Source organism: Pogoniulus pusillus, chromosome 10, assembly GCF_015220805.1.
Source record: "Pogoniulus pusillus isolate bPogPus1 chromosome 10, bPogPus1.pri, whole genome shotgun sequence".
Taxonomy (NCBI): Eukaryota; Metazoa; Chordata; class Aves; order Piciformes; family Lybiidae; genus Pogoniulus; species Pogoniulus pusillus.
In genome coordinates, this window is record NC_087273.1 from 22,747,828 (window position 1) to 22,766,583 (window position 18,756).

Sequence of the window (18,756 nt, forward strand, 5' to 3'; positions counted from 1 at the left end):
AGGTCAGGCTGACAGGTCTGGAGTTTTCTGACTCCTCCCTTACGACCCTTCTTGTGGATGGGTACACATTGGGCAGCTCCCGTCTTTGGGGACCTCTCCAGTGAGCCAGGACTGCTGATAAATGATGGAGAGTGGCTTGGCCAGCTCATCTGCCAGCTCTCTCAGCACCCTAGGATGGATCCCATCCGGTCCCATGGACTTGTGTGGATCCAAGTGTCTCAGCAGGTCCCCTGCTTTCTTCCTCATGGATTAGAGGGGGACTATACTGGACCCTGACTCCATCTGCCACTTCAGGAGCCCAGTTGTCCTGGAGACAACCTGTCCACTATTGAAGATTGAGGCAATGAAGGTGTAAGCACCTCTGCCCTTTCCTCATCCTTTGTCACTGTATTCCCCTCTCTATCTAATAAGGACTGGAGGTTGTCTTTGGCCCTTCTCTTGCCTTAATATATTTATAGAATAATTTTTTATTTTCCTTAATAGCTGTCTCCAGCCTAAGTTCTGAATGGGTTTTTTCCTCTCTAATTTTTTTTCCTACAAGGACCTAGCAACTTCCTTGAACTTTTCCTGGGAAACACTCCCCTCTTTTCCAATGGTGATATACTCTTTTTTATTTTTAATTCCTTCAGAAGCTGCTTGCCCACCCAGTCTGACTGCCTCCCTCATCGGCTCGTCTTCCGGCACAATGGCACAGCTTGCTCCTGCGCCTTCAGGAGTTTTTTCTTGAAGTAGGTTCCAACCTTCCTGGACCCCCTTTGTTTTTAAGGGCTCTTTCCCAAGGAACTTTCTGAGAATACTTCCTTAAATAGGCTGAAGTCTAGCCCTTTGGAAGTCCAGTGTGGAGGTTCTGTTGATGCCCCTCCTGGTTTGACCATATATTGAAAATCGTATAATTTCATGGTCACTGGACCCCTAGGCAGCCTTCAACCTCCAAATCTCCTACCCAGCCCCTCTTTATTTGTGAGCAGCAGGTCAAGCAGAGCTGCCCCCCTGGTAGCTCATGTCACACCTGGGATAAGAAGTTGTCTTCCACACATTCTAGAAAAGCTTCTACACTGCCTCTTCTCTGCAGTATTTAAGTCTCAGAAGATGTCTGTAGGTTAAAGTAACCCACCAGAACAAGGGCAGGTGATCTTGAGGCAGCCTCCAGTTGTTTCAAGAGTAAGAAATCAGCCTTCTTCTTCCTGGTTGGGTGGTCTATAACAGACGTCCAACCAGGATATTGGTCTTGTTGGCCTTCCCTTAATTCTCACCCATAAAGACTCAAGTTGATCATCCTTAACTTCTACCTCCATGACATCCAGAGCATCCCCAATATATAGAGCCACTCCTTCACCTCTTCTCCCTTGCCTATCTCTCCTGAAGAGTCTGTAGCCATTGATTACAGCACTCCAATCATGTGAGTCATCCCACCACGTTTCTGTGATGGCAACAACATCATAGCTTTCCTCCAGCACCAAGGCTTCCAGCTCCTCTTGTTTGTTACCCATACGTTATGCATTAGTATACAGTGCACTTCAGCTGGGCTGCTGCTTTTACCTCCCTATCTCTAGCCTACCATCCTCAATTTCCTTTGGTTTATTCTCTAGAACTATCATGTTTAATCCCTCCCCTTCCACTCTATTTTAAATCCCTCTCAAGAAACCAGCTTGCTCAAGTGCCAGGGTCCTTCTCCCCTCTGAGTCAGTTGTCTGTTGCTTGCAGACCCGGGTTGACACCAAACAGGACACACCTCTCTTGAAGGGGAAGAGGGTCTATGCTGAGGAGATTCAGGGCTACTTGACAGGGCTTTAAATGGGATGTGAAGGGCGAGGGGGGATAAAGTCATCGGGCTTCCATGTGGCAAGGTGATAGGAGGAGACACAACAGTGTGGGAGCAATGGGGGGACTAGTAAGGGGTCTCAATCTGCTGCAGGTCAAATTAATGCAGTCAAAAATCTTGCAGAGATGAGCCAGTATAGCTGTCAATGGGAAAACATCATGTGGGTAGAGATATATGAGGAGCAAGAATAGGTTGACAGTTACAAAGGTGCCTGAGCATGGACCAACTGGGGATCTGACCCTGGGATTGGAGGTACAGACTGAGAAAAGTGTTCTCAAAGATCAGGGTAACAGAAAAATTCATCAAGTCAACTCCAATAAAGGCACAACTGTAAATGCCTCTACACTAACTCAAGGAGCATGGGGAACAGAACAGGAAGAATTGCAAATATGTGCAGGTATACAGGGTTATGATGTCATTGGCATCACTGAAACTATGGTGGGGATGGATTTAGCCATGGAGAAGAGGAGCTCAGGGGGGTGACCCTCATTGCTGTCTACAGACTACCTAAAGAGACGTTGTAGCCAGGTGGGGGTTAGTCTCTTCTCCCAGACAACCACCAATAGAACAAGGGGGACACAGTCTCAAGTTGTGCCAGGGGATGTATAGTCTGGATGTTAGGAGGAAGGTTCTTTACAGAGAGAGTGATTATGTCATTGGAATGGGCTGCCCAGGGAGGTGTGTCACCATCCCTGGAGGTGTTCAAGAAAAGCCTGGATGGGGCACTTAGTGCCAAGATCTAGGTTCAGGGGTCCTCAAACTTTTTAAACAGGGGGACTGGGGTTCAGCGTGTCCCGTCAGACACTGTTGGGGGTTTGGACTATAGTTTGGTTGCAAGCACAGTCTCAGTGGGTGCTTGGGGGCTGCGGAGGCCAGTGAGCAGATTAAGTGGCTGCTTTGGTTTTCCAGCCAACCCCCGTCAGGGCTGGGGAGGTCAAGGGGTTCTGTAAATACCAGCCGGCCGGATTGAGTACCCTGAAGGGCTGTACCTGGCCTGCAGGCCGTAGTTTGAGTATTCCATTCTAGTTGATTGGGTAGGGGTGGGTGACCTTGGAGGTCTCTTCAACCTGATCTGACAATTGGAGCTTGAGCATAGATGGTTACAGACTCTTCAGGAGGAACAGGCAGGGAGAAGGGAGGGGGAGGGGGGTGTTGCCCTCTACATCAGGATAAACTAGAGTCCATGGAGTTCCACCGGAGAATGTGCAAACCCAAAAACAGAGAGCGTATGGGTAAAGGTTAAATAGAAGGCAGGGGAAGGTGACATCATAGTAGGGGAGTGTGCTACAGACCTCCTGATCAGCAAAGTGATATAAGTTAGTTCTTTGGTAATTTAAAAGCTGTGAGAGAATGCGCCTATGCATTATAGTAAAAAAAGTTCAGTGCAAGGTGCCCCACACAGGATTTAGATGAATTAACAATACAAAGGTAAGTGTTTGTGCCAATGAGCCAATCTAGAATCTCTAAGAAGAGACAAGATTGTGTCTGAAACACATACAAAGTAACACAAGACTAGGGGAAGCACTCAAGTGTACTTTTGACAAACCTATTGCAGAAAAAAGAATTGACTGCTCAGACTTCAAGTTAGATGGAGATTTCTCAAGTAGCTGAAAAGGATAGCTGTAATGTGCAAATAGGAAGGAGACTGTAACTTGAGATCCACTTATACAAATTTTTAATAAAGGGTTAAAAATCTGAATACAGATGCCCTTTGACTCATAATTCCCTTTGATTCATTATTATATGGAATTATTGACATTATTTATTAAGGCAGATATTAATAAAATCTCTAATTCTTTATTAATAAATAAATTTTGGCCTTAACCTTATTTGGAGGGTATTGTTGTGTTTGATTGTGCAAGGTATTTACAGGATATGTACAATACACGGGCAGTATTAAACAATTTAAAACAATGTAAGCAAATCTGGAGAAACAAACCAGAAATTTAAACTGGGAAGAGCATCTGCGGTGCAATATGCTACTAGTCCTCTAGGGGGAGATTCGACAGGCTCCTTGCTATTAAGTAGTGGCAGCTTAGGCACAAGGTGGAGTTAAGCAGACAATCCTTTTCAGAGAGGATTTATAGAGATTATTTACTCACAGATTAGTGTCTCTGGAGTCTTTCCAGGTCTGTATTTATAATCTAGAGAGCATGGTGCATGCTGTACGGGGTTTTAAACCACCAAGCAAAGTGGCACTGGAACTATGAGCTGATGGCCAGGACTAGTCAGTAAATTTCCACATGTTAATGCATTATTCCTTCCCAGAGCATCCACTCACAGCTGCGCACAGGGAGTTACTATCTACTCTCTGCCCATCCCAACAGCAAGCTAGCAAATTATCCAGGGCTGCATAATATAGCTTAGGCTTTCTTTGCCCACAGCTGATAGCCAAATTTGGCCCTGAAGTGAGTAAGCATACCTAGAATTCAGTAGTTTGGTGGGTTGTTGTAGGTGTCTTGGTCTAGAAATCTGATATGAATGATGAAGGAGAAGAAAGGATTTTGGTTGCTAACCTTCTGCCTGGATGACCATAACATTTTTCTTCAGATCAATTGAGGGATTTACAAGACACAGCCTTGGCTCCTGCTTCTGAGTCATGCAGACTCCATTCTGGTTTACAACCATCCAGTTACGGTCATACAGCAGACCTTGATTTCCGACTGGCCATTTTGTAACCTGGCAAAGAATCAGAAGGGTATACAAAGGTTTAGAAGATGTTAGCTACATTACTAGATTCATGCTGAAAAGAGAAGGAAAAGAAACTATTTATGCAATGCTTTGAAATCAGGAAGACTTACGCAAACCAGTCCCAGCCTTTAATAAAAGAAACCTTAGCTGCAAATCAATGATCAAGATATCACTGTACAAAGCTGACAAAACAAAATGGATTTACTACAATTTGTTAAGTATTATCATACACATTGATTTAACAGAGCTATCATAGCAGAGTAAACAAATTCTGAAATAATTTGAAAATTGCTCTCAGTCTTATACTCCTTCATTTTTACAACTTTTCCTCTATCAATATTATTTTAATTTACAAAGCATGGACATTTTATGGGAGTTACATGAATTATAGCCAAATTAAACCAAAAGCAAGAGTAGTAAAGCCACCTAGCTTGCCATGGGACAGGAAGTCATATTGATTTAACATGCTTTGGAACCAAGGCCATTTACCATCATTATGTTTTTTGTTAAATGTAAGCTGGCCTGCCAAGAGAGAAAGGAGTTCTGGGCTCTGAGACAGGCAAAACATGGGAATCCAGCTCTTGACATGACAGTAAGAAAAATATGAAATTCACAATTCTGAGAAACTGTAACAACTTTAACATTAAATCCGTTTGAGGAAAAACTCCACCACTGAGGTTTCTGATTCAGCATGGAGCATTAACGGTTTTCTCCATATCCTCTTACAAACAAAATACATTGCCTTCATATCTATCTGTTCTTCCATTATTTCTCTAACTCTCTTTACATTCAAAAGCATACAGAAGTATGATTGCCCTTCTGTTTTCCATGTACATTTTTTCTGGTGAAAAGAACATCTGTTACTGATGTATCACAGATGGTAATACTGAAACCCAAAAAGAGACCAATTTTAGTAGATGCCTTTGCATGATTAATAACTGCTTGTTCTGTCTTCAGAATGTCAAAATATTAATACCATTCTTTAAACATAAACACTGGGCATTGTAAACACATTGCTTTCAGCTCATATCATCTCTAGTCACAGTTGAACACAGAGAAAACTGAACTACAGATGAATTTTTTTTGAATTTCTGTAGAGAAACTTAGCACAGGCCCACATAAACGAGCTGGCAAAAGACTAGCAAAAAGTATTGAGAAATTGTCAGGCCTAGCCTGTTACTCTGAAGAAAAGCATTGCTGGAAGCACAGATTTAGATTAATTAAACTCCACATTTTTTATTTTAGCATAGAATCACTATAGAATCAACCAGGTTGGAAGAGACCTCCAAGATCATCCAGTCCAAACTATGCCCCAGCCCTAACCAGTCAACTAGACCATGACACTAAGTGCCCCCATCCAGGCTTATGCTTGAACACCTCCAGAGATGGTGACCCCACCTCCCTGGGCCAGCCCATTCCAGTGGCAAATCACTCCTCTCTGTGAAGAACTGCCTCCTAACATCCAGCCTATACCTCCTCCAGCACAACTTAAGACTGTGTCCCCTTGTTCTGTTGATGGTTGCCCTGGGAGAAGAGAGACCCAACCCCCACCTGGCTACAACCTCCCTTCAGGTAGTTGTAGACAGCAATGAGGTCACCCCTGAGCCTCCTCTTTTCCAGGCTAAACAACCCCAGCTCCCTCAGCCTCTCCTCATAGGGTTTGTTTTCCTTCACCAGCCTTGTTGCCCTTCTCTGGACACGTTCTAGTACCTCTCTTGAATTGAGGGGCCCAGAAACTGGACACAGTACTCAAGGTGTGGCCTGACCAGTGTTGAGTACAGGGGAAGAGTAACTTTCCTCGTCCTACTGGCCACACTGTTCCTGATACAGGCCAGGATGCTAATGGCTCCTCTTGAGCACCTGTGCTGCAGACTGCCCTGCTTGTTATCTTGCTTGTCCACGGGAACTGTGGTCAAGGCCCTGCAGACCAGTGATGATCAAGGCCTAGCCACGCAGGACTCCAGATGATTCAATGTGAATTATGCCAGAGACAATTTACTACGTTACAACCTGTGTATATATACAGTCAGCCAGTAGAGCACACATCTACACACTAGCATAATTAGTCAAGGACAACCAACTACATCAGCACAAACCACACCTTGGTTTTCTCGTTAACAAGGTGTCCATTATCTATCCCTTCTGAGTTAAGGAAATCTGCAGCTGGTGGGAATCAAGGTCTGTTGTTATTCACCTTCATTCCATTCCCACAGTTCTGCACTTGCATCCCCACACACCTGGGCATACTGCTGGCTCATGTTCAGCCTACTATCTACCAGTACCCCCCAGGTCCCCTTTCTTCCTGGCTGCTGTCAGCCACATCTCTCCCCAGCCTGTAGTGCTGCTTGGGGGTGTTGTGACAAAGTGCAGAACCCTGCACTTGGCCTTGTTAAATCTCATCCCATTGGCCTCTTGTTGCAGAGGAGAATTACTTAATTGGTGCAAGATGATTTCCTATAAAAAAAATATAATTATTATTTTTAATATTCTGAACTCTTGTCACCCCAACCACTGAATTTTAATATTAATATCTGCCTCTACATGGTTATGGAAGACATTCTAGGAATAACACCAAACAGTAACTTGTTAATAACCAGCGAACATTCAAACAATAAACACAGAGAGAGGAATTTCCCACAGCCAAATGCCACCTGGGGCCAATATGCCATTGCCTAGTAGAACGGGCCCAAGCTCTTTCTGCTCTATGACAGGAGGCAGTAGAAATTACAGAGGCATTAAGGGCATTTACTCACAAATTCTTATTAATTATCAATCACCCTCTTGGGGCTATGTCACAGCCTATACAAGTGTCCAATCTTCAGGTAACACTGCCCGTGGACTTTGAGGCTATGGGTCTTTTTCGGCTTTCAGGGGAAAGGAAAATCTTCCCAGCTTCTGGGGAAAGGATGCAGATGATCTGTGACCTTGTTCTCCTGACTTCTTCTGGCAGGACCTTCAGGTGCAGAAGGCAGGATGCTGTATGGTCTCAGCATGGTGTCACACTGACCATACAGGCCGATCACGTGCAGATAATCCAAGGGTCTGCTCCTGGTAACTCGCAGCAGGGGGAGCATACCAGGCAGTGATAAAGCAGTGGGTGTGCAACAAAGTGCATGGCCTGCATGGGAGACTAGGCTCTGTTGATAAAGGCGATACAGGATCTAGTCCTGGTAACTCACTGCAGTGGTGTGCTGGCTGGGAGCCCATGGGAGATTCTGTCTCCATAGAGAAAAGTGCAAAGGCAAATAGCAACAAAGCAAGCAAGCAAGCAGGCAGGCATAAGCAAGCAAGAGAGGCAAAAGCACAAACAAGGTTTCTACCTGTGTACCTCTATTTATCAAATGTGGGCCAAGATTAATGGCCCTTTGGCCACTGAAATGTCCAGCCATCTTGGCAGTTACCCAAAGCATACATAATAGGCAAAATCCACAAGCCTGCTCTTTCCCTAATTTGGGAAAAGCATGGGCCTTGCACTAGGCAAGCACAAGCCAAGTGTGTGTATCTTGCACAACTGTGTAACACAACCTGGGCCCTGGGCAGGCCAGACTTTATGGCACCCAGGTCCTTTGTGTCCGTTTACCATGGTTTAACCTCCAGTGTGGGCAGAAAAACATGTCCAGACAAAGTGTGTATAAGTCTATTTTGGGCCTATGGGCCCTCCACGACACCTCTTGCTCACCCATCCAGCCTGTTGATCAACACCTGCTCCTAGCTTGGTGTCATCTGCAAACTTACTGATGATCTGGACTCAATCCCCTCGTCCAGATCATCAATAAAGATATTGAACAGGACTGGGGCCCAGCATGATCTTGTATAGCTGCCCTTACACCTTTCCACATCAACTAGCTTAGAGCTATCTTACAAATGATAAAAAGGAAAGTAATTTTTTAATTGGGAAAATAGTTTTCTATGTTTCAATAACTATGAAGCATCCAAAGGTATTTTAGATTTAAAATATGAAAATTAATATAAATTATTGGCTTCTAACTGAAGATCAAGGAAAAGTACAAGCTATGCAATTACTACTACTACTACTACTACTACTATTATTATTATTATCAATTTACTGATGTAAATGATACAATGTTAAGTGTGACGCCTGTATGATGAAGACCACTAACAGACTTGCGAAGGAACATTCTCTATATTATTCTATCTTTTAATGACAAAGCCTAGAAGATGCTATGTAATAGAGTAATTCAAAAGGTAAAATGATTTCCAGGATTTCATTCCATTTAACTACTGACAAAATTTAACTAGCACGCCTATCTTCAAACTCCAGTGTCATGGGCTATCTTTCCCTATCAAGATGATACAGGTTCAAGTTGCTATGTATGACATGTATAGGATTTGTTGAGATTGATTCACTTTGCAGTTAGTGGTGATGAGGGGTTCTGGCAGTACTGTCTTTTTATTCTGCTTTTATGCATCTTGATTTAGAATGGGATTAACTGTTTTTTAAAGCTCTTTACAAATGGTGGGCTGCAGTAACGATTGTGCATCCCTTCTATAGGAAGACAGTGAGACTGTCACATCTTCCTGAGATTAAAGCTTAGAAATGCATGACAGGTTATAGATTGTCATTCACACCTTAGGGAACAAATTTGACACATGCCTAGTTGGTAGGAAGAAGATCATGAAGAGCAAGACATTTTATTTGGGGACACACTTCAATATTGAAAATAAGGAAAATTAATCAGGTCTTCTGTGTTCATGTCCTGACTTAACCCTCCTTACACATAGAGAAGCTGTCCTGCCGGGGCAAAACAGTCCCCAGCCTTGCCTGAAGCACTGGTGCCCTGCTTGATTGGCTGAGTTTTGGATTTTCTCTCTCCTGCCAGTGGTCTGGTTTGTCGTGGAGGGCAACTGGAATTGGTCTGGCTCTGGGAGGGGGCTTCATTCGCTTGCTTTTGGACTCTGCCTGTCTGGGACACGGGCTCTGTGTTGCTGACTCTCTGCCCTAGGACAAAGACTCCCACCTTCTACTGATGTGTTTGGCAGAATACTCCAGCTCCTGCTACCCTATTTTTCATTGTAGTTGCACTGAGAAAACAATTTGGGATTATAATTTTCTTCAATCATTATCTTGACACAGCATCTCAGACGATCAGATTATTACTTTGTGAGTAAATTTGGCTATTAATTTTCCGCATCTCAGTTTTTTCCTGAGAGTAGCCCTGTTCAAGAGCAAAGGAAGATCCACATCCTGTGGCTGAAAGGTTCAATGTGCTGCTTCCTCACCTGCCAACCTGAATTATGTGTAGGATATATATATATTTATGTTTCTTTCATCCTTTCGCTTTCTCCCTTTCCTAAATTGTTTTCCAGAAAATCCTTGTTGTACATTTTTGTGTAAATAATTCTCGACTGGGTAGTTGAACCTTATATAAGTTGTAAGTAGTATTTGGTTCTGTGTTTTTTTTTTAAATTTGTTTTGTTTGGGCATGGAAGTTTGTGATAATAAAGTTTGGATATTTTCCTATTTTTGCATATTAAATTTGAATATTTACAACAAAAGGCCTTTTTTTGTTTTATCTGTTTGGTCAGCTTCTACTGTTCTTTCACATTATTCCTCTATCCCCCTTGTGAACCTCAGTTGAAATGCACAAGAAATGCTATTTGAGAGAGAAAGAAGAATTAAATGTTACTGATAGCAAATTTCCAATCCCTTCCAACTATTATATACCCTAATACTAAAGCCAATGTGGTATAAGAAAAAATTGAGAAATGCCAGTAAAAGGGCTTTATAGACCAGATGCTCATTTTGAGGGGTTCCAGACCAGGGGAGTGGGTTGGAGATTAGAGTGGAGGAATGTTAATTGAACTCCAAGAAAATAATTGTAATAACCTTACCTTTTATTATGGATATGAATGCTCTTGTAACATAGAACTGTGGCTTGTGACAGCATGGGATGTTCAGGATTGATGGAGCAAATCCTGCCTGCACAAAGTGCTGTAATAAAGATATACCTACTTCATAACTCTGCAATGAATTTTGGGAGTTCATTTCACCAGATCAAGTGTATATTTAACTGAATATTACTCTTTGACAATATAGATTTTGACAGTGCTTAGCTTATCAGGCTGATTCTTATAAAAAAATAGTAAAACCATGGTACACTACATTAAAAAATGTTTCTAGGCATGCAGGAACTAAATCTTATAATACATTTGTGTCCTAGTTTGAGCTAGAACAAAACTAATTCCATTCAGGTGATTTTTCCATCACAGTCTCTTCAGAGTAACTGCACTTCCGTGAGCCTGTTAATAGACTCTTCTTGAAAACAATCCTCTATAGGAAGTGGTAAAACTAGATTGTTATTGTTACTTAACTGCCAAGGGAGTGGGTATACAAAAAGGATCTTGCCTACACTTGCTTCTATGGGAGAATAAGGGCACTGCTAAACCTTGTGTACACACTGAGGAGTGCAAATAGTTAAAGGCCATACCAGCAAGCAGAAGCAGGATAGGACAGGTGACTTTAAACTGAAGAAATGAGGTATTGCATTTCATAGATGTCCATCATCAGCATACATCTGAGGGATCACAAGGCTCAAGCTCTCTTCTTCAGTGGGCTGATAGCCAAGGAGGACTCTGTCCATTCTGTCTTTGGATCCTATTCATACATTCCTGAATTGTGCTCCCTAAATCCACTCCCATCTGCTGCTGAGGTCCAGTCTTGGACTTCTTCAGTGCCTGCCCATGGTTTCTACAGAGGGTTCAGAGGCAAATTGCACCCCAACAGAGAAAGAAAATACTAGCAGCTTATGAAGGAGTGAAAGCAGCTTCTGAAGTGATTGAAACTGAGTCACAATTGCTTTTAGCTCCTAGACGGGACAGTTTCTAACTGGATGTTCAAAAGGCAAAGGTTCAACACCACATCAAGTGCCACAGATGCAACCTGGTCTAAGTGGATGGCTTTGATAACCCAACAAGCACGAATGGGTAATCTTGATTGACCCGGTCTGGTGGAGGTGATCACCAACTGGCTGCAAGGCACAGACTGTAACAAACCTCTAGAGGAGAAAATAATCAGTGCTGAAGAATATCCTCCCTGTGGTGATCTCTCTGATCAGGATAAGAACTAGCTTTGTTCACAGAGTGGTTTCCTGTTATCTTGTTGGGAACAAGCAAAGATGGAAGTCAGCAGTCTGGAGTCCTACCAGGAGAGTTACCGAAGCGAGAGATGGAGAAGGAGAATCCAGTCAGTTCACTGAGGTAAAAGCTGTCCAACTTGCTCTTGATGTGGCTGAACATGAAAATTAGCCTGTCCTTTACCTCTACACTGACTCTATGGGGTTGGCTAAAGGACTGGAAAAAGCATGGTTGGCAGAGGAAAGGAAAGCCTATTTTGTGTGCTGATCTATGGGCAGGGACATTGGTTGCAATGACTGCACACATGCCTAAGAGCAGAGCTACTTGAGGAACACCAACACAACCCAGCAGGCAAGTAAAGATGCCAAAATTTCTCGAAGTTGATACCAGCTCTGATCTTGACCTTGATTGGAAACACCAAGTTGAACTCTTCCTAGCTCAGTGGGCCCATGATTCACCTGGACATCAAGGCAGAGATGCAACATACCGATGGGCACGTGATTGACTTATCCATAGACGCTATAACCCAAGTCATCTGTGACTGTGACATTTGTGCTGCTATTAAGCAGGCTAAGCGAATCAAGCCCTTATGGTATGGTGAGAGATGGTCAAAGTACAAGTATGGTGGAGCCTGGCAGATTGACTACATTGCTTTACCTCAATCTCGTTCTGGCAAGCAGTATGTGCTAACAATGGTAGAGGCCAGCACCGGATGGCTGGAAACCTATCCAGTTCCACATGCTACTGCACGTAACACCATTGTTGGCTTGGAGAGACAAATCATGTGGAGACATGGAACTCCAGAGAGAAGCAAGTCAGACAATGGCACTCATTTCAAGAACAATCCCGTGAAACCTGGGCCAAAGAGTGTAGTATTGGGTGAATCTACCACATACCCTACTATGCACCAGCTTTAGGGAAGATTGAGCGCTACAACGGCTTGCTGAAAACCACCCTAAAAGCCATGGGAGGGTGGAACTCTGAAGAATGGGGATAAACATTTAGCACAAGCTACCAGGTTGGTAAATAGTAGAGGTTCAGTAAACAGAGCAGGACCTGCACAATCAGATTTGGTCCAAACAGTAGACGGTGATAAAGTTCCTGTTGTACGTGAAAAGAATCTGTTAGGGAAAACTGTTTGGGTATTTTCTCCTTCAGGCGAAGGGAAACCTATCTGAGGGTTGGTGTCTGCTGAAGGTCCTGGTTACACTTACTGGGTAATGCAGGAGAATGGTGACATCCGGTGTATTCCACAGAGAATCTAACTTGAGCTGAAAGCGTTTAAATTCAGAGTGTGTAATACAAGCTGTTAGGAGTTTTCTGTTCTAGGTACTATTTGCATCCAATAAGACACAGTCTATGAGAGAATGTACAGTATTTGAGCACAAAACGCAATTTCACCTGGTGTCCCTGTTCTTGTCTCATCTGTGAGGACACAAATTCTTTGCTGTTTTCTGAGCTTTTGAATCACCTACATTCAAAATAGCTGGAAAGAAGCATGAACTGACCTTGTGGCATTCATTAGTGTAAATACTGTTTTACATTAGGCAGAATAGTTCTGAGCAATACTCTGAGTGAAATAGACAGGGGTGGACTGTGCTAGTTTGAAGCCAGCCAGAATGTTTGGTGAGAAGAACTAGATTACAGGCTGTGAAAGGAAAACAATGGGCAATGTCTACTTCCCTCATAGGCTTGCTGAGAAGTGTAAGAACAAGATGAGGCTGGCCTAGCCATTCTAGCCATCATTTATCAACAGTCCCTGCCTCACTGAGAAGGTTTCCAAAGACTGGAAGCTGGCCATTGTGCTAGGTTTGAAGCAGGGTAGAGTATTTTGGTGAGAAGATCTAGAACATAGGCTGTGAACGGAAAACAATGGTGATGTCTACTTCCCTCAGAGTCTCACAAAGGAGTTTGGGAAGAAGAAATTAAAACATTAGATAACACTCTCACCATTTTCTCACACTCTGCCTCGGGCTGCTGACTGAGCAACATCTTACTCCCTAACCTCACCTTCCATTTGGCCTAACCCACCTTTGCTTCATAACCTCTTGGCTGAACCTCTATTCTTCTTTAGGACTGGGGTAAGTTTGAGAGGGGCAGGGGGAAGGTGTAGGGGTGGTTGAGAGCCCCTCCTGGGGACTCAGGTTTCTGGGAGGGGAGTTGTGTTTCTGTATTACCTTTTACCTTGTGTATTTCTGTATATAACTGTATATTCTGTAAATATCTGCTTGTATATTGTTCTAGTTGTAAATTAATAGCTTCATTTATATTCCCAGAACCGGCTGAGACTAGTCTGGGTGAATTCTAAAGTGTGGGGGGGGCAGGGAACACCAAAACCATCACAAGGCCATACACCCAATAATTCCAACCTGCCAGCGGACTCATTAAAGTCTGGCTCTGCACAGGCCAACTTGGCGCCAGCCAAAGCCCGAGCTAAGACATAACATTTGACAAAGAATGATTCAAAAGAGGATTTAGGACAGGGAACCTCTGGTGAGCATGAGGAGGAAGAGGAGACATATAGTCTTCGAGATTTGGCAAATATGCTTACATGGCAGTACTCTGGTGAGAGGAGCGCTGTGAGGTTGACTGCCAAGAAAGAGGATGGTTCCAATCAGTTTAAGAGTGCTCTTAGGAAAGTTCGATTTCTAGGCCAGAGACAACCAGATCAACAAGAGGAAAAGGGTGACATCCAGGACTCCAATGATCCTTTCAGAGAGGTCAGGGAAGTTAGAAAGGGATACTCAAGGGAGTCAGGAGAGCCAATCCTAAGCTGGCTGGTGAGATGCCGTAGCATTGGTGCCAATGCCCTGCAGGTAGGAGGAGACAAGTCTGCCAAGCAGCTAGGTACCACTCACCAAGGAGAGTGGAGTGGACAAATACCTAGCAAGGCCCTCTTGGTAAGGTTAGCTTGTGGACATGGCTCCTGTTGGCTGTGGCTATGAGATATCCTTCCCAAGGATTATCTGCCATGGGCGGCCATAAAGTGGAACAGAATTGAGCAGGGAATTAAGCTTCTGAAGGAGTTTGCTGTGAAGGGAAGTGCTTATGGAGATCATGGAAACACATGAGCAAGGCAATTCCAAGCCCAGGAGGAGACACATTCCACCTAGACATCAGCAATCACGTGCATCACTGTGGATAATTCTGCGTGACCAATACGGTGAGAACACGAAAAAATGGGATGGTCAACCTACTTCAGCTCTTTCAAAGAGAGTCAGAGAACTGCAAAGTGGCAGAAACAGAGGCAATAATGTCAGAAAAGTAGCTGTCACTTCTTCAGCTCCCCAGAGCAACTGCTATCATTCCACAATTGCAATTACTCTCACAACACAACCAATCATTGTGTACACCCCACATGCCATGTTCAGCATTAGGGGTGCCCTGCCTCCAGCCAGGAGGAAAAAAAGCATAGTGGAGAGAACCGAATCTATTGGAATGTATTCATTAGGTGGCCTGGCAGTTCAAAAGTTCAGAAATACAGGACTTTAGTTGACACAGGTGCTCAGTGTACTTTATTGCCATCCAATTGCAAAGGGACAGAGTCTATCACTATTTCTGGAATCACTGGTGGATCGCAAGAGTTAACTAAGTTGCAGGCTGAGATAAGTTTAACTGGTAAAGAGTGGAAGAAACATACTATTGTAACTGCTCCTGATGCGCCTTGCATTCTGGGAATTGACTTTTTCAGACAAGGTTGTTTCAAAGATCCTGAGGGGTCATAAATGGGCTTTTGGAATAGCATCTGTAGAGATTGAGGATGGTAAATTGAAATTGTCCATTACCACCTGAACTTTCTGATGGAATCTGCAGTTGTGGGACATCATGACAGAGGATTTGGAAGTGCCAATTGCAACTCAAACTGTTCATCACAGGCAGTACAGAACTAGCCGTGACTCTTTGTTGCCCATTCATCAGCTGATTCGTCAACTGGAGAGTCAGGCTGTCATCGAGAAAGTTCATTCACCTTTCAACAGTCCCATCTGGCCGGTGTGTAAACCTAAAGGAGACTGGAGGCTGACAGTTGATTTTTGTGCCCTCAACGAGATGACTCCACCCATGAGGACAGCTGTGGCCGGACATGCTGGAACTCCAGTACGAGCTGGAATTGAAGAAGGGCTAAATGGTATGCAACCATAGACATTGCTATGCTTTTCTTCTCTATTCCTATAGCAAAGGAGAGCAGGCCTCAGCTTGCAGTCACCTGGAGAGGAATCCAGTACCAGTTCAACTGTTTGCCTCGGGGTGGAAACACAGCTCAACGATCTGTCACTCAGTCATCCACAATGCACTGGAGAAAGGTAAAGCTCCAGAGCACATCCAGTACATCGATGACATCATTGTGTGGGGTCAAACTGCTGAGGAAGTCTTCGATAAAGGTAACAAAATAATTGACATTCTGTTGCAAGCAGGTTTTGCCATTAAGAGAGACAAGGTCAAAGGACCTGCCAAAGAAATTCAGTTTCTGGGAGTGTGGTGGCAGGATGGTCGCTGTCACATTCCACAGGATGTGATCAGCAAAGTCTCTACCACGGCCGTTCCCACAAATAAGAAGGACACTCTATCTTTCTTGGGTGCAGTGGGATTTTGGAGACTACACATTCCTGGATTCAGTCAAATTGTCAAAACTCTGCATGATGCGACTTGTAAGAGGAACAGTTTTAATTTGGAACCTGAACAACAAGCAGCCTTTGATCAGATCAAGTGAGAAGTAGTCCATGCAGTGGGCTTGGGACCTGTGCGATCTGATCCGGACATAAAGAACATTCTGTATACAGCTGCCAGTGGTCATCCACTTGGTTTCTGGGGTCATAGCTACAGAGGTTCAGAGGCAAATTACACCAAGATTGCCAGTTCTAAACTGAATGTTCAAAGGCAAGGGCTCATCACTGCATCATGCCACAGATGCAACCTGGTCTAAATGGATGGCTTCGATATCCCAGCGAGAACAAATGGGTAATCTTGACCGACCTGGTCTGGTGGAGGTGATCACCAACTGGCCGGAAGGCACAGACTGTTCCAAACCTCCAGAGGAGAAAATAACTCATGCTGAGGAAGCTCCTCCCTATGGTGATCTCTCTGATCAGGAAAAGAACTATGCTTTGTTCACAGATGGCACCTGTTGTCTTCTTGGGAACAAGCGAAGATGGAAGTCAGCAGTCTGGAGTCCTACCAGAAAAGTTACCGAAGCGAGAGATGGAGAAGGAGAATCCAGTTAGTTCGCTGAGGTAAAAGCTGTCTAGCTTGTTCTTGATGTGGCTGAATGTGAAAACTGGCCTATCCTTTACCTCTACACTGACTCATGGATGGTAGCCAATGTTCTATGGGGTTGGCTAATGGACTGGAAAACGCATGTTTGGCAGAGGAAAGGAAAGCCTATTTGGTGTGCTGATCTATGGCAGGACATTGATGCACGGCTGGAGAGAATTCCAGTGAAGGTGTGGCACGTAGACGCACAGGTGCCTAAGAGCAGAGCTACTGAGGAAGACCAACACAACCAGCAGGCAGACCAAGCTGCTAAGATTTCTCAAGTTGATGCCAACTCTGATCTTGACCTTGATTGGAAACACCAAGGTGAAGTGTTCTTAGCTCAGTGGGCCCATGATTTGTCTGGACATCAAGGCAGGGATGCAACATACCAATGGGCTCGTGATGGGTCAATTGACTTGTCAATGGATGCTATCAACCAAGTCATCCATGACTGTGACATTGGTGTGGTATGGTGAGAGATGGTCAAAGTACAAGTATGGTGAAGCCTGGCAGATTGACTACATTGCTTTACCTCGATATTTTTCTTGCAATCAGTAGTGCTACAATGGTAGAGAGGCCAGCACCAGATGGCTGGAAACCTATCCAGTTCCACATGCTACTGCACGTAACACCATTCTTGGCTTGGAGAGACAAATCATGTGGAGACATGGAACTCCAGGGAGAATTGAGTCAGACAATGGCACTCATTTCAAGAACAATCTCATGAAATCCTGGGCCAAAGGGCACAGTATTGAGTGGACCTACCACATACCCTACTACGCTCCAGCTTCAGGTAAGATTGAATGCTATAACAGTTTGCTGAAAATCACCCTAAAAGTCATGGGGGGGGTGGGAACTCTGAAAAACTGGGACAAACATTTAGCACAAACTACCTGGTTGATAAATAGTAGAGGTTCAGTAAACAGGCAGGACCTGCACAATCAGATTGAGTCCAAACAGTAATGGTGATAAAGTTCCTGTTGTAGGTGAAAAGAATCTGTTAGGGAAAACTGTTTGGGTACTTTCTACTTCAGGCGAAGGGAAACCTGTCCGAGGGGTGGTGTCTGCTGAAGGTCCTGGTCATACCTACAGAGTAATGCAGGAGAATGGTGAAATCCAGTGTGTTCCACAGAGAAATCTAACCTTAGCTGAGAGAGTTTTAATTCAGAGTGTATAGATACAAGCTGTTAGGGAGTTTCTGTTCTAACGTGCCATCGGTGTCCTACAATGAAAGAATCTACGAGAGAATCAACAGCACGTGAGCACGAACCCAACATCACCTGGAGTCCCTGTTCTTGTCCCACCTGTGAGGAGGCAAACTGTTCTGAACTTTTCAGTCACCTACATCTGAAATAGCTGGAATGAACTGTGAACTGAACTTGTGATATTCATTGGTGTAAATATTGTTTTAGATTAGATCAGACAGTTCTGAGCAATACTCTGAGCAAAGTAGACGGGTGGATTGCGCTAGTTTGAAGCAGGCTAGAATGTTTTGGTGAGAAGAACTAGATTACAGACTGTGGAAAGAAAACAATGGTGATGTCTACTTCGCTCACAGTCTTGGTGAGATGTATAGGAACAAGAAATAAAAACATTAGATAACACACTTGGCACCACTCTCACTCGGGCTGCTGGCTGAGCTGCATCTCTCTAACCTCACCCTCCATTTTGGGCTATCCCACTTTTGCTTCCTAACCTCTGGCCGAACCTCTATTCTTTCTTGGGATCGGGGTATGGCTGAGAGGGGTAGGAAGAAGGTGAAGGGGCAATTGAGAGCCCCTCCTGGGGACTCAGGGTTTCTGAGGAGGGGAGGTTGTGTTTCTGTATTTCCTTTTTACCTTGTATATTTCTGTATATAACTGTATATACTGTAAATATCTGTTTGTATATTGTGCTAG

At 44.0% G+C, this 18,756-nt stretch overlaps 1 protein-coding gene across 1 annotated transcript in view; it reads right to left on the minus strand.

The window, feature by feature from the left end:
* The window catches only part of MOCOS (molybdenum cofactor sulfurase), a 205,353-nt gene that overhangs the window by 10,297 nt on the left and 176,300 nt on the right, over positions 1-18,756 (minus strand). The window contains exon 9 of the mRNA XM_064150359.1: positions 4,339-4,501. Within this exon, the coding sequence (XP_064006429.1) occupies positions 4,339-4,501 (163 nt within the window). The remainder of the gene's footprint in view (positions 1-4,338; positions 4,502-18,756) is intronic.